Source organism: Falco peregrinus, chromosome 8 (assembly GCF_023634155.1).
Source record: "Falco peregrinus isolate bFalPer1 chromosome 8, bFalPer1.pri, whole genome shotgun sequence".
NCBI lineage: Eukaryota > Metazoa > Chordata > Aves > Falconiformes > Falconidae > Falco > Falco peregrinus.
The window spans coordinates 38,048,471-38,063,673 of NC_073728.1; the positions used below are offsets into that span (position 1 = coordinate 38,048,471).

Sequence of the window (15,203 nt, forward strand, 5' to 3'; positions counted from 1 at the left end):
AATCTGAGAGCGAACAGCAGCAATGGGCAGTAACGGACTGGGTAAGGCTAAAGCGTCCTTTAGCTAGTTATGGCAGGTGGAAGCATGAACGCTTTTGAAAAACACCATAATGATCAAGGAAAGAAAACACAAAGTGAGAAGCTTCCAACTGAGAAGAATTTGGTAATACCAGCATGAGAATATGCTAGACATGAGTTGTGTAGATCTAAAGGTAAAGTTAAACTTAGGGTTGGTTTTGTTGTTTTTTTTTTTTTTATTTCTAAAAATCAAGAACTGTTTCAAGAAAGAAATAGTTTTAATGAACCTTTCAGCTACTTTTTTTTTCCCCTGCATTTCATAAAAAAAGCCAAATGACCCTGTTTGAAATATTTTAAGGGAAATTTCAGTTTTCAGGTAGGCATAACTTTTCATTTTGAAGTGGTAGGAAAGTCATTGTAAAAGCAGATCTACAGCAATTGCATCAGTTCTCCAACAATGTTTTATTTAGGCAAATCAAAGGTTAGCATTTATATGGCTGCTTAGATTATACACGTATTACTTCAAATTTTTTTTTCAAAGCAAAAGCTTATGGTATAAACCTTAGCAAATCACTGACATTTGATTCTTTTTGTTGTCAGTGGGCCAGGAGAAGGAAGTTCAGGGTATGATAAATTATGTAAAGGAAATAATTTGTGGAAAAAGCAATTCACATGCAAATAAGCATTTGTCATGTTTCTATATTGATTTGCAAAATATAAGCAAATACATTTTCTATACTGGTCATGAATTATTTATAAACAGAGATTTGATTCTGGAAAATGTACACAATGAGCTAACTTCTCAATTCTCTGTTTGCAAGAAATATTTCTTCGGCTGCTGGAATACATCTCTGTGATTTACATATGAACATCGCAGAGTACTTTCCCATCAGTGCTCAGACTGTTAGTGAAAGGAGTAAGTATTAATAGACTTCTGTGCAACCAGTGAAAGACAGCATCTTTCAGCTTTTGCTTTACAAGAACACTGAAACTCCTTCCCGAGAAAGGCATTTTTGAATTATTAGAAATAGTTTCATTTGAAACACAGCACATAAGATGATCTACCTCTTTCACATTTTGAAGTCTGAAAATAATCTGTAGAGCCAACAGAGGGTAACAAGAAAAGGATCCCCTGAGAAACAGTTATAATTATTCCACATTTGGGGTTCCATTTTGCATTTAATAGCATAGATATTGCAATAAGTAATGAATGGAAAGGATTTTTAAGGAGGCTAATGTACTAATATCTAAGTCGGGGGGGGGGGGGGGAATGATGGGATGGAACGGGGACCCTTTCTTTCTTAAAATACGACATGAAGTTTAAAGTACAGTGTATGTTTTACCTGTATTTGTACAGGACATGTTTGTTTGCCCCTTGTGAGAATTCTAGGTCTTGTAACATCTGTTAGAGAAACTAATTGTATAATGGGAAAGATAGAACTTGCATGTAGTAAAAGTAGATACCCCAACTGTGTTTTGGTCACAAACCCAAAACACTGCACCATAGGAGCTACTATGAAGAAAATTAAATCTATCCCAGCCCAAACCAGTACACATGACAATATGGTAGAGGAGGCAGAAACAAAACCACCCTTCCTTATAATTCTCCATTACAATACTGCTAAAAACAGTAACGCAGACCATCCTGCAGAATGAACATTTGTAAACATAAGATAATTAAGAGTGGTCACAGGTGCGGTATTTTCATATATTTAATGTGGCATTAAATGTAGATTTCCTTTACTTATTTTCAAGAACTTAGCACTGTATTTCACCAAAACGAAGACACTTGTTCTTTTTTAACCCAGGCACAAAACTGATAGGTATACGTTAAAGGAGAAACCTTTGGTATACATCATTTTACCATCCTAAAGTAGCACAGTTGCCTTTGGCCAGCATTGACACCTAGATGCTCTATAGCAAACTGACACTAGCCACTGTCTGACTTGCACCAAGCCAGCTGAGCCTTCAGCAATGTAAACAATGTGAATTTACCACACTGCCCACTCAAAATTTACTCATGAGGTTATCACATTATAAGACACTGTAGCTCAGTGTCTTCCAATATGCTGGTTTACGTTTTCACTTAAACATTAAATAATTGCTAATTCTCATTCTGACTGGGATACAAACTCATCCCAGACCAAAATTAACTAATTTATTTTCTTGACAACTTGTAGGAGCAACAAAACAGCACTGAGAAGATTCTCTAGCAACAGCAGTATTTTTAAACTGATTGAATTAATATCTTTCTACAGCATTATTACATTTGATTTGCTTCATTGTTTACAGTGTATTATATTTTCTTTAATTACATTCATTAAAAGATTACTAGTTCCTCCTTTTCAGCAGAAATAAGACGGTCATTATTATGAAATTTTCATTTTTTGACGTTCCCGGAAAGAGAAAATACTACTTTTGCTCTAATTTGTTTTTAGAAATCCAAATAAACTCTGAAAAGAAATACCCCCCTCCAAAAAGATATTAAGTCAAAAGAGTCAAAGTTTGCTTAGTGCTAACTCAGTATGGACCTAGAACCTTCCTAATAACTCTTACTTATTCGGGAAGGTCCACATATAAAGACCAATAGACTGTAAGGCAAATACAGTTAAATGAAGTCATAATGGGCACAGCTATTTGCATTGTAACACTATTAATTTTTCACACCCGTATGTGATATTTTTTTGACATATATTTTGTTTCACTTCTGATAACTTCACCAGGATGCTGTGTGTGCACGTGAAGAAACTATACAGAGAAATGTAAATATCTGAGCTGAACATCTATAATTCAATGAATGCATTCTTGAGAAACGACTCATTTTCTGATATAGTTGCCTGACAAGCCCTTTGTATATTCATGTATGCTATGAACAACTTATAATGCACAATGTAATATACTGTCAAATGCTTTTGAAGTTCTAATTTTGTATATATTTGTTTCATTACACTGTATTCTATAAGTGGCTTGACAGCCTACAAAGGATTTTATACATCAATTTCAAACAACTGAACAGCATTATGTATTTCCCCAGCGCTTCCAAGATCTTGAAGCTTACAACTATGTCAGCCTACTGTATTTAATCTAAACAGAAGAATATGGGATTCAACAGTTAGAACTGAAGAATGCACTCGACAAGCAAAAGAAAATGAAAAAAAAAAAAAAAAAACCCTAACGCAAACTACAGTTTACCACTCCAGTCTTTAGTTTGGTCCATCAGCTGGTCTGGGCACACTCAACTCATTAATTCCATCCTTAAAACTACAGATTTCTTTATCTGCAGCTCTAGAGAACAGCCAAGAACTGAATATATAACTTAATTGATTGCTCCCTCATAATATGAAATGTTATTTTAATCACTTTCTAGTATGATAGTCTAAGATTTAAGGAAGAAAACAATTAATACTGGGTGATAAATAAATCACACTTCACGTATAGCAAATTTCAAATAAGGTGCTTGACATTTACTTTGCAAACAGCAATAATGTCTTATAGAAATTATTTTTTCTAACTTTTCCAGAGATTATCTAGTCACGTAGGATTTAATGCTGCTATACCAAAACTATGTCTCTTTATTTGAGTTTTCTATCAGCATAAAAGAATATCAAATAATTTCTTGGTATTTATAATATAAATGAAAATGGAAAAATTCCACTGGCACCAATAGCCAATTCCTATGTAAAATCTTCTGCAAAGTTAAGAAAAATTTTGTGTGTTAACGCTGCCCCAGGGTATAAAAATAAACATCTCTGAGCGATTACTGAACTACATGATATTGCCCCCTTTAGATAGAACACTTGCATATGAAAACTACAGCACTATTGTTTGCAGTAACACAACATTTTCAAATGTAGATAGTAATTAAAAGGCTGACAAAACCACTTCAACCTTTTAAGCAGAATGAGCCAGTCTTCAGACATCCTGTACCTATGGCCACCACGTCTCGAATTGGAGAAATGGGCTGACAGCACATATCAGCATTAGAATGCCTGATTTATTAAGCTTTCTAGGTCATTACCTTTGAGATACTAAATATACATTCATGATATACAATCACGAGTATGCACTCAAGATTATCTATACACCAAGATATTAATTTCTTGGATTTCCAAGCACTAAATAAAAGAACAGAAATTGTCAGCTGAAGAGAAGACACAAGAACTATTTGTGGAACTTACCTCTTAAAATATTTCTTAAAGACAATGATTATGAGATAAAACCCTTAAGAATTTGTCATTTCTTCTTGAGAACCAGATCTAAATTAACTCACTGAAAGTGGTATTACAGAGATTTATTAGGCATTCAGGTTCCTCAGAGGTAAGAGAGAACTAGGCTACCTGAGTTACTTTGAATAACAACATTTACTTCTTAATCTGATCAAGTATTATAGAAATGGACTTCTCACGGTACAAGCAAGGCAAATCATCTCTGGAAGATAACTAATGTAATGGGCAAGTATCATTTGATCAAATCCTATTGTTAACAAATGTTTATCACTTTACCACTGAGCAGATTTTATGATTCTTATATAGAGACAAGAAAGGTGATATGTAACTTATTGACAAAGGTAAATTAAATGCAATATTTATTTTGAATTCATCAGGTTGAAAAGTCATAGGTCAGGCATTTTTGCATTGCTGATACAGAATTGCAGCTCTTTATAAGAATGAAAAAAATTGAAAAATTTCAGCAAAGGCCATTTTCAATTCTGGTCAACTGATTTTTAGCAGCTCAGATGGCATTATATAAAAACATAAATGTGCAGTTTATCAAAACCAAAAAGGTTCCTCTTACACGTTGCAAAACTGACTCCACTCCTTACAACTTGCACTTAGGTGAAAGTTACTTACTGCAATTGTCTTCATCAGAATTATCACCACAATCGTTTTGGCTGTCACATCTCCAGTGATCTGGAATACAGTTGTAGTTTTTGCACTGGAATTCGTGAGGCCCACAAGTTTTTTTATCTGTAATTAAGATGAATATCATTTACATCATTGCAGGCAAAGAGTCAAAATGGGGAAGACTGTTACTAAACAGTGAAAGGACAATACTGCTAGACAGGTTTAAGAAGAAGCAACCATAACACTTGGTATGTTATTTTCAGAAATAATTTATTATACTACATACTTTAAGATCCTATTTATTCATTCACACCAAGAGAGATATGTGCATAAATTTGATAATAAAATTAAAATATAGACCATTTACACTGCCATTTAAAGTAAAAATTATGAAATTCAGAAGTGATCAGAAAATAGTTTGAAGAGAGGGTGTAATTGCACTGAGTCTTAAAAAGCCTGCATTGACTTCTACTTGGATTTATCTGTAAGACTGCTTTACAAAAGATCAGATCACGGTAAACCACAATAATATTTATTTGAAAATGTATAAAATATACATGTCTCAAAACTTCTGTTTGCATATATAATGATTTAAGACTAATCTTACCCGACAGAAAACTCTGCATTTTGATTTACATTTTCACATTCTGATGTCTTAGATTGGAAGCCCATTTATACAAAGTAAAACACTAGAACATATAACACTAAACTGAGATTAATTTTCTTCATGCAGTAAATTTTTAATGAGTTTTTCTGTTTACAGAGTAGCATTGTAGGCAAAGCCTCTGGGAGATGCATAAACATCCTGAACTCCTGAAGCAGGAGGGAGCTGCCTCTGTATTTTATTTATACTTTTTATTTCTGGAGTAATTTTTTCAGGTTCTAAGGATAGAGAGGAAATGAAATAAATTAAAAAGTTATCAGTGACATTTTCTTTGAAAAAAATCATGTGCTCTGTAAAAACCTCAATGACATATTTAAAATTACATGTCACTGTGGGGATATTTCAATAGAAATTTTTTTAAATTTCCATTAGGCTATTTCATAGCACGTCAGTTCAAACTTCATAGTGCTATCATGACAACTCAATGAGTTCTAACAACTGACAGAATGAAGGAGGACTGAAACAGTAGCTTAAATCAACCTGCTTTCTCCATCTGTTAAATGGAAACTACCACAAACTAGGGGTATTGCATTTGATGTGACAGCCCAAACGGCTGCCTTGTGTGCTTTGTTTTAGGTGTAGTTCTGCAACTAGAGTGATAAATCAAACCTGCATATGGCTATCGAGAAGGTGGAAGTACATGGTGTTGCAGCTCAGTTATGTACGCTCAAGAATTTGATAATTACAATACTACCTTTTGCATTTGTTCCTTATTCTCTGCCAATAATCATGACTGTAAGTAATTTTCTCACAAAATACTTTTTCCTATTATGTTTCTCAAGGTGACAGTCCATGACATTTCAATCACGACACTTCAAATATTTGCATTGGCAGGCACTTAAAAAATATTTAACTTTACAAAACACAAAAATACCACCACCACCCAAACCCAAGATACTCTTGTAATTTGTTTCTGGTTTCTGTAGCTTTGCAAAAGATCAAATTTCAAAGTAGAAATCCATCCTGTATTTATTGAAGTATTTCTAGTAAGGTATACAATCTCCAGTTAACAGATCTACCCACAAAATGAGCCCACAGACTAATGACATATTATGTTCTATTTACCCTTCCACATTTAACAGAAATATAAAGATTTAATCAGTGACACAGGAACCACAGATGACATCCTTTCATTTCAGCTACCTGCTAGGATGAAGAGAACATGCAATATATCTTTTCCTGCTCTTCATTAAGAATTACCTAGTTCTCAAGGGTGCTAAATCCATTTTCTAGCATGGTGTCTTTACACTTGTGAAGGCTGTATTTTTATTCTTTTTTAAATTTATGAGTGTAGTCTAACCTTATGATTACTACTTGAATACTAATGTTTCTCTTCTTACTCTATTTTTATCACCCACAAAGGAAAATTTAATTATTTTTTAAAAATACAAAATAGTTCATATGTTTGTAAGGCTCTCCTTCCTCGCTTCACAAATCTGAAAGCTTCGTTCTTCCTATGGGACAACTAATCGCCCGTAGCAGCTTACACTTGATGATGTCTTACAAACCAGATTTGCTTGTCTTGTATTTCTGTCTTCACATTACTGAGAACTGAGGCAAACACTAGGATAGTAGTACTAAGACGTAACAAAGGGAAAAATTTGGGCAAGTTGCATAACAAATATCTGATCTTTGAGAAAGACTGATTTACTCAAAGGAAATAGCGCAAGACTATTTTTTAAAATTGTGGAACCCTGAAGAGAACACATGGGCCGACAGATACTTTGTCATTGCTGTCTTCAATACTAAATTGCTTTCTGTTTTTCTTAAAATGAGACCACCTTAAAACATGAAAGTTCAGATAGGAACGGTAGAAAGGCAAAGAAGTACTCATAATTAAATTTTAATTTTTTTCTCTTCATATTGTTATTAAGAGATTCATTGATCTACTGTAACAGGCAAAGGCTCCTTCTCTGAAATCTGTGTGACTGCTCGAGGGAGCTGCTGCTTGGTTCGGGTTCATCTTTTGTACATACCAAACTAGGATTTTATTTTAGAAATAATTCTAAATGTGCATAAAGAAAATAGGATGAAAGCTTCAATGGAAAACAAAACAGAACAAACCCCAAAGTATTACATATGCACCCTAAAAGCATTTTGATTCAAACATCAATCCCTATGCACTAAAACACTAATTTGTCCCTAATTGCACCACATTGCCATTTGGTGATTTTAATATCATGCACGTGGTGAGTGTGTGTGTGCATGCATGTGCCTCTCTGAGAGGGATAAAGTGAGAAATTAAAAGAAACTCGCTTTTGATCGAGGATCATCTAGCTGCTCTAGAACTTGGCAGGCTGCCACTGATGCTGGGAACAGGATATAAGCCCGTTGAAGGAAGTTTAAAGTTTATATAATACATCTTTCAAATGTCTCAAATAACATAGTTTTCATCATCAGGAAAAAAAAAATACTTTGAGTCTTTAGGCCAAAAATAAAATTAATATTAAAAAAGTGAGGAAGCAGAAAGCAGTCATAGTAATGTTGACACATTACGCTAATAAAGACCTGAAATACCTGTCACCTTTAAAGCTGACTAGAATCACTTTCCAAGACCACAGAGCTTTATTCAGATTCTGACTGAAACAGGGCCTTTCTTCAGGTAAAGTATTCAAGTTGTGAGCAAGGATTATGACAATCTAATGGCTTCTTTTTTTTACCTGGACAGAAAGCATGAATTAACCCTACCTATTCCTCTTTGGAAAACACTGTGCACTCTTTAATAAACATACGTTTCCTAATTCTACTCCAATTGTCTGAGTTGGAAAGTAACCGCAGAAGACTAAATACATTCAGACTACTTTCAACAAATTTACTTGATATCGTATCTCCAATAACACACAGCAGCAGATGTTGACTAAGCAAAACACATAGGACTATGCAGCACTTCAGCAGAAAAGAGAACACCCTTTATATAAGTTTTGCTTTGTAAACACTTTGGAAATGAAAACAAGTTAGTATTAACATCAACATATGCAGATCTTTATTATAATCAGTTCCAGCTCTAGAATTTAATTCTATCAAACTTTGTTCATAAAAATAACCATCTTTAAACTTAAAAAGAACTCCAAAACATGGAAGACCAAACTGTGTTAAAACTATAATAAGGTCATTTAAACATAGTTTATATGCTAAAATTATGGAAAGCTGTAAAATATGACTGAACCCACCCTGCTCTTGTCAAGGCTTAGTTGTTGTATATGTACATAACCATACGTAGCATAGAGATTGTAAACACAGATAATTTGTTCTGTCTCCTCCAATACAAAAACTAAAAGCATTATATGCAACTAACAGATATAAATGAAAAATGTAGGTGGTTTTTCAGGGAGGTGTGTAATTAAGCTGTGGAACTCCTTGTTGCAGCAGGTTGTGAAAAACTTTACAAAGGTTAAGACCTGAAATCCATCAAGTGTTACCATATACAGAGCTACAATTGACTCACAATATCTCTTGATTCTCAGATTGTTAGAGGCTGGAAGAGTGTCCCGGGGAAGTTTCATTACAGTCCTGCTTTGCTTGCAAATTCTTGCCTAGGTACTATCTTTCAGTCACTGCCAGAGACAGAGTAAAAGGCAAGATGAAGCTTAGCTACAAACCATCATAACCAGTTGTATTTACTGTGATTGAAAAAACCTATTTTTTTATAAAGTTCAAAATAAAGTTAAAAAAATAAAAGTTCATAAAGTTTCAAAAAGTGGGGATTGCATGCATTGCACCTCTATACTGCTTAATCGTTCGAGTTAACTTGAACATTATTCTTCTATATTGGCTAAAGTGATGAAACACTGTGTAGTACCTTATAGAAATACAGTTTTTCCTGTTCAGCATTAGTTTTGGGGCTTCTTCCTCTCTTCTTTTAAACTTTGTGTCTTGTGGATATTATTAGATTAATTATTTTAAGACCCTTTGTGCTACATCAGTTGGGCTTGGGTGATTTGCTCAAAATATGAATCCACTGTTTGGAAGCTTGGAATGCTGTCCAAATTGGACAGAAATGGCATATTAGAAAGCCAGGTGATGGGGGGCAGTGTAAGAGAAAGCACCTGTGAAGTGGATCAGGTGGTGAGCAGTATGGGGGTAGTTCTATAGTATCCCAGAAGAGGATATAAAGACTATGGCAAAGATTCATCTCCTTTGTATTCACTGTTTTTTCAAGTCAAATGATTTCTTGAACTGTAACTTCTCTCCAGTTGCTATGATAAATTTGTTTCCCCTTCCTGAAAATTCAAAAAATGGTCATGGATTTTCAGTGTTGAGGAAGAGTTCAGTTTCCTAGGACTATTTGCCAACTGACATTTTCATAGATGTGCTTGCCTAAAACATATCCATGGAAATTTGGCTGTCTCTCAGTGCTTTGTTCTTGATTACGGTCTGTAATTTCGTTACTCTTGTCCCAGAGGAAGCATAAACTTGTCCAGACTCATGTGTTTCATCAAACTAATCTTTGATGCGTGGATGAATAAGAGTTAAATTTTTGAATGTTCTGTACAACCGTACTTGTTCTTTTCCATCTCAAAACATTTTTCCATCTTTTTCTTTATAGACCTGTGTTGAAATTTCTACAAGGTTTTCTGCACTTGGTGAGGATGCGTCTTGCATTGACATCCATGGGAGTGATTTTCCAACAATACTGATCCACTTATTCTGACTCTGATTACCTGTAATCCACTTCCCAGGCAGATTATTTATATTTATTATTTTCTTTCATTTACCAAAAAAGAGCTGACTAAATACTTTCCAACAATGCTAGCAAAGACTGAGGACAGCTACTACTACTACTACTACTACTATACAGTGTGATCTGTTTTTTTCTCCAGGTGATGATGAATAGCATACTAGGTATATACAGTAAAATATCACATACATATCACAATGTGACAACTGCTTAGATTTTCAACTTTCTGTGAGTATTGTCTTAATAAAATAATTTTAACTGTTTCTGCAGGAATATAATCAATTCACCCATTCTATCAACGAGAAATATGCTAAAAACCGTAGAGATACATCTGTGATCCAACAATGAATCTTCAAAAAAGCAATGAAAGAAGTTATTGGATTCAAAGCTAGTACTTCTGTTCTAAAAAAAACCCAACCTGCCTCAGTAGCAATAGTTCTGGGCATTGTGTAAAATCTGATAGGAATTAGGGCTTGGTTTGGTAATGGTGCAATTCTGTCCTTGGTGTCTGTACAAGATCTGCCTCCTCAAGCTATCAAATTTAATTACAGAAGTTTCACAAGCATCAGGGATTCCTGGAGAAGTCCTGTGGGGATGCAAAGTTTGTGGAGTGGTGTGTCCAGGCACATAACTCCCTGGAGCTCACAGATCAAAGCAAAGTTGGTCCTGGCAAGTTAGAAACTGCTCTGGACCTCTGCACAGGCAGTCTTCACACAATTTGCAAATTATTAGATTTTTCACTATTTATGAACTCCAGCAGCAGAAAAGCATGCAGAATAAATTGACAGAAATTAGACAATACTGTGAGAAAAAAATCAAGAATGTCCCGATGTTCCAAATCAGATATTAATTCACAGCTTCTGCCAATAAAATAGTAGTATAATATGAAGTTGATAGACTACTCATATAAAGATTACCATGCAACAAGCACGAGCCAGATACAGCTACCATATCAGAAAGGTGTCATACATGGAAAGAGGACATATTAAGTGGGATGATTTCTTCCTTCTACTTCTTTTGAAAAATTTCAAGCTACAGTTGTATATCCAAAACCGCTGGCATACTTACCACAGTTAGCTTCATCTGATCCATCAGCACAATCTGGGTCTTCATCACATACCCACAGTTTGGAAATGCAGTGTTTTGTTGTTTTACACTGGAAATGGTCTGGAGAACAACTGTTTTCAGCTTTAAATAAAAAAAGATTCCAAATTAAAACTAGAAATTTCTGCTAATATTAAAAATATTTGTTTTAAAGAAAAAATCTCAAGGTTCAAAATTCAGAAATTGGGTATCTCTAGCATCACTTACACAACATCTGTAAGAAAAGAGCATTCAGTTTTACATTGTTTATAGTTTTGTCTTCTGTTTATTTATTATTTTATGTATAACAGTAAGGTTAAACAAATGTAATGAAGTGTCTGTTGTGATACTCTTAACAAAGACTTAGCACTGATATAATCAAACCACTTTAAAAAAAGCAGTCAGATTTTTATTTTTATTTTTCAAACTTCATAAAACACTGGTTACCAATCCTGAAAGTCACTTTGAAGCAACAAGGCAGTTCTCAATGTTTGGATTGAATAGGTAATTAAAATTATATACAAATTTGTGAAATTCTGTGCTCTGTTAAAAGAAGCCATGGGTAAATAATGGGTTTATCACACTTTAACCAGTTTAGCAGAAAAAATTTTTTGAATCCTACAGCAAAGTAAAGATGCAGCTAATTATCCTATTCTTTCAGGATGCTTTCAGTTAAAGCTTAACTGCGCTACCTTTAGAACAGCCAGTTGACAACAAAAAATGTACAACGCTGGAATTAAAAAACATTTAGACTTGGCTATACTGCTAACTATACTTATAAAGAGAATACTGATTCTCAGCTAGGACACCTCACCAGGGGATTTCAAAGCACTTTACAAGGAAGATCAGCATAATTACCTCCACTTTACATATGGAAAGCCTGAAGTATGAAATAGGACTTTTTCAAGGTCGCTTGATATATAAAACGGAAGAGTCATAGGGGTGAAAAAAGGGTCTGTATCTTATGAATCCCAGTCCAGTGGAATTAAAACAAAATAGATAATCTCTTCTGTTATCTGTCTTGTGACAAGAGTCCAAGTCAATATGAACTTTGTGGCAGACCTACTTAAAACCCTTTCTGTCATCTCCCCAAAGGCAATTTAAGTTTTCAGAAGCCATGAGTGAGGTTTTATAAAAATGTAAACTAGCACACTTAACTTTCTTAAGATGCTAATAAAGTCTAGATAAGACAGAACAGAAATAAAAAATGTATATAATTAACCTCCCCCCCTCCCCACTGTGTCTTTTCAGGTGGGTTGATGGCTGTGTTTCAGACAATTCTAAAGCTTGCTTTATGTCACAGCAGACTGTCCCACCCCTGCTGATCCCTATGAATTCTTGAACTCCATCACCGCTGATCCTGACTGTACCCCTCCCACCCCCTGAGCACTGCTGTGCTGCAGACTCTGCTGCTCTGACTTAATTTCTGTCAGCTACACCTCAATGTTTTGGGAACCTTCCATATACCACGTGCAGTTCTTTATAATGAAAAAAGCAGCCTCCCTATCTTCCACAGGAGTTCCCCTGACCTCCCTTGATCAGTTTTTAAAGAGATGTAACATGCAAACCAACATGTAATACTGTCTGTCAGACAGTACAGCTCTGCTGAGCCGTTGGGAAGATGGCAGATAATCATGATCATCAACAAATCCTTTGTATCCTAAGCAATCTTTTCCTTGGAGAAGGCCACGTTCTTTGTACAAACGCAGCATATGCAAACCTTGAGAAAGCTAATTCAGAAAATAGGAATAAGTGCCTTAGTTCAGCAGTAGATCTGAGTAACAGATGGAGTGAAGGACAGCGATGCATTTCAAGACAGCAACATCATTGTAATTACAAAATGATCAAAGACACAAGCTATTCAATACATTTCCATTCTAAATCTGAAAATATTTTCTCTACTTATATCTAAGAAAGAGAGTGAAAATGATCTCATAAAAAATAAGATGCATTCAAAGCTGAGTAAATGGAAATGAAGTTACATAGGTAAATTAATGAAAAAGTCTCCAGAAGAAAGGGAATACAAAAGGTAGAAAACTCCATCAAAGAAAAAAGATGTATAAGGAGCTACAGATCTACATCTTTTCCAATAAAAGGCACAGAAAAATATCTTTTTCCATTGAAATGGATTGCTGCAAGGCATGGCAGATGAAAGCTTCCAAAAGATGACTCATTTCTGAGGTGGTTAAGAGTAAAATACAGGTTTCAGCCTAAGTCAGAAACCCAATTAAATGCTTCAAATTAATTGTTTACACACCCCTCTTCTTTGCAGTGGCTTTAAAAAATGAAGTGACTAAATGGCATTTTAGTTTGTTCTCTTGTACATGAAACATTGTGTTTTAGTCAGTCCTGTGCACTATCTGGTTTTCATGTTCCTTGAATTATTTACATAGAGGATATTTACAGTATTTTACATATTTTACTTTGGTTCCTTCTTTAAAATCAGCTACAGCTGCCAGAGCAAAATTCTCTAAACATAACTTACGACAATCTCTCTCATCTTCTTCATCACCACAGTCATCCTGTCCATTGCATCTCAGATTTATTGGAATACACTTCTGATTCTTTGTGCACTTGAACTGACCTGACAGACACACGTGTGTGTCTAAGTTAAAAGAATAAAAATATCAAGTTAAGAAAATCAGAAGCTAAAGAACAAAAGATTTAAAAATTAAAAGGGAAAAGAATAAAAATACAGTTTCTTGAGAACGTTTGGAGAATGGCATTTAAATCACTTTAGCATGTTTCTGAAGTCTACAATGGATATAATCACCTACCACAGTTCAGTTCATCAGAATTGTCCCCACAATCATTCTCTCCATCACAGATAAAGGCTGGAAGAGCGCAAAGTCCGGTTCCGCACTGAAAACGTCCTGGCTGACATCTGAACTCAGCTGAGAAAAAAAGAAAACTGCTTATGAATACTATCAGAGGAATGGTTAAAGTATCAATAGTCTTGTCCCTCCTCTATGGACTAATCAAAAGAATTTATAAACCTTTGTATTTGCCTATATAATCTCAATCTGAACAGATATTAGTAACTAAAATGTACACGTACTATTGCAAAATTAACTTCAAAGTCTGAAATTTAAAATTTGCATAACTATAGCTACACATTACTAATGATACAGAGAGCAACCCTCTACAGGTCGATGCCTACTATTAGCTCAACAAAGACTTAGCAATTTAGGACTTAAACATTTGAGTTAGTCTACGTTTAAGAAACTCACTGTCCCACTCTTAATTCTATTTCCCATGAAAGGTCTAACATTTCTTCTCAGCCACTGCCACTGCAGTGGATGAGCAATTAGGCACCTCTATAATAATATTTTATGTAAACATAGTGTAGCTTAAAACGTAACCATATGTAGAATAATTACAAATGTTAAAGCTTGCTTCAAGGCCCTCTGCAGCAGATAAAGTAATTACAAAATTGTAAAAATATGGGTGAGAGATTTCAATACAAAAAAAATTAAATTAACTGTTAATTAACTGGATGATTGTAGAACACAGTACAGCATTTTGTGTATATTAAGCTTAAGGGAAGAAGGCAAGAATCTTTTGATTTATGTGGATGAACATAACAGTATTAAAGTAGTCAGTGACTGGGACTGAAAAATAGCATCATCGACAGATGTTTATAAATCCAGTACACTGAAAGAGTACTTTCCTAACAAGTGAACTTGCAGTCAGCTACCATCACAGCAACCATCCTTTGGGATGCTGAAATATTATCATAATTGACTTCCAGTTGTCTACAATCCAAGGAGAATACTACAGTAACCTACTATTTGGAATATGGAAGGCTATCAAGAAATGTGCTGCACCTGCACTACATTCAGGACAGTGTGTCAAAGTTACACAGGATGCATAAAAAATGTTCACTGCATAAAACTGATCATACTGGAGGGGTGAGA

At 34.7% G+C, this 15,203-nt stretch overlaps 1 protein-coding gene across 1 annotated transcript in view; it reads right to left on the minus strand.

The window, feature by feature from the left end:
- The window catches only part of LRP1B (LDL receptor related protein 1B), a 471,012-nt gene that overhangs the window by 75,241 nt on the left and 380,568 nt on the right, over positions 1 to 15,203 (minus strand). Inside the window, exons 62-65 of the mRNA XM_027793849.2 lie at positions 14,064 to 14,180; positions 13,772 to 13,891; positions 11,272 to 11,391; positions 4,868 to 4,984 (exon numbers count right to left, since the gene is read on the minus strand). Of these exons, the coding sequence (XP_027649650.2) occupies positions 4,868 to 4,984; positions 11,272 to 11,391; positions 13,772 to 13,891; positions 14,064 to 14,180 (474 nt within the window). The remainder of the gene's footprint in view (positions 1 to 4,867; positions 4,985 to 11,271; positions 11,392 to 13,771; positions 13,892 to 14,063; positions 14,181 to 15,203) is intronic.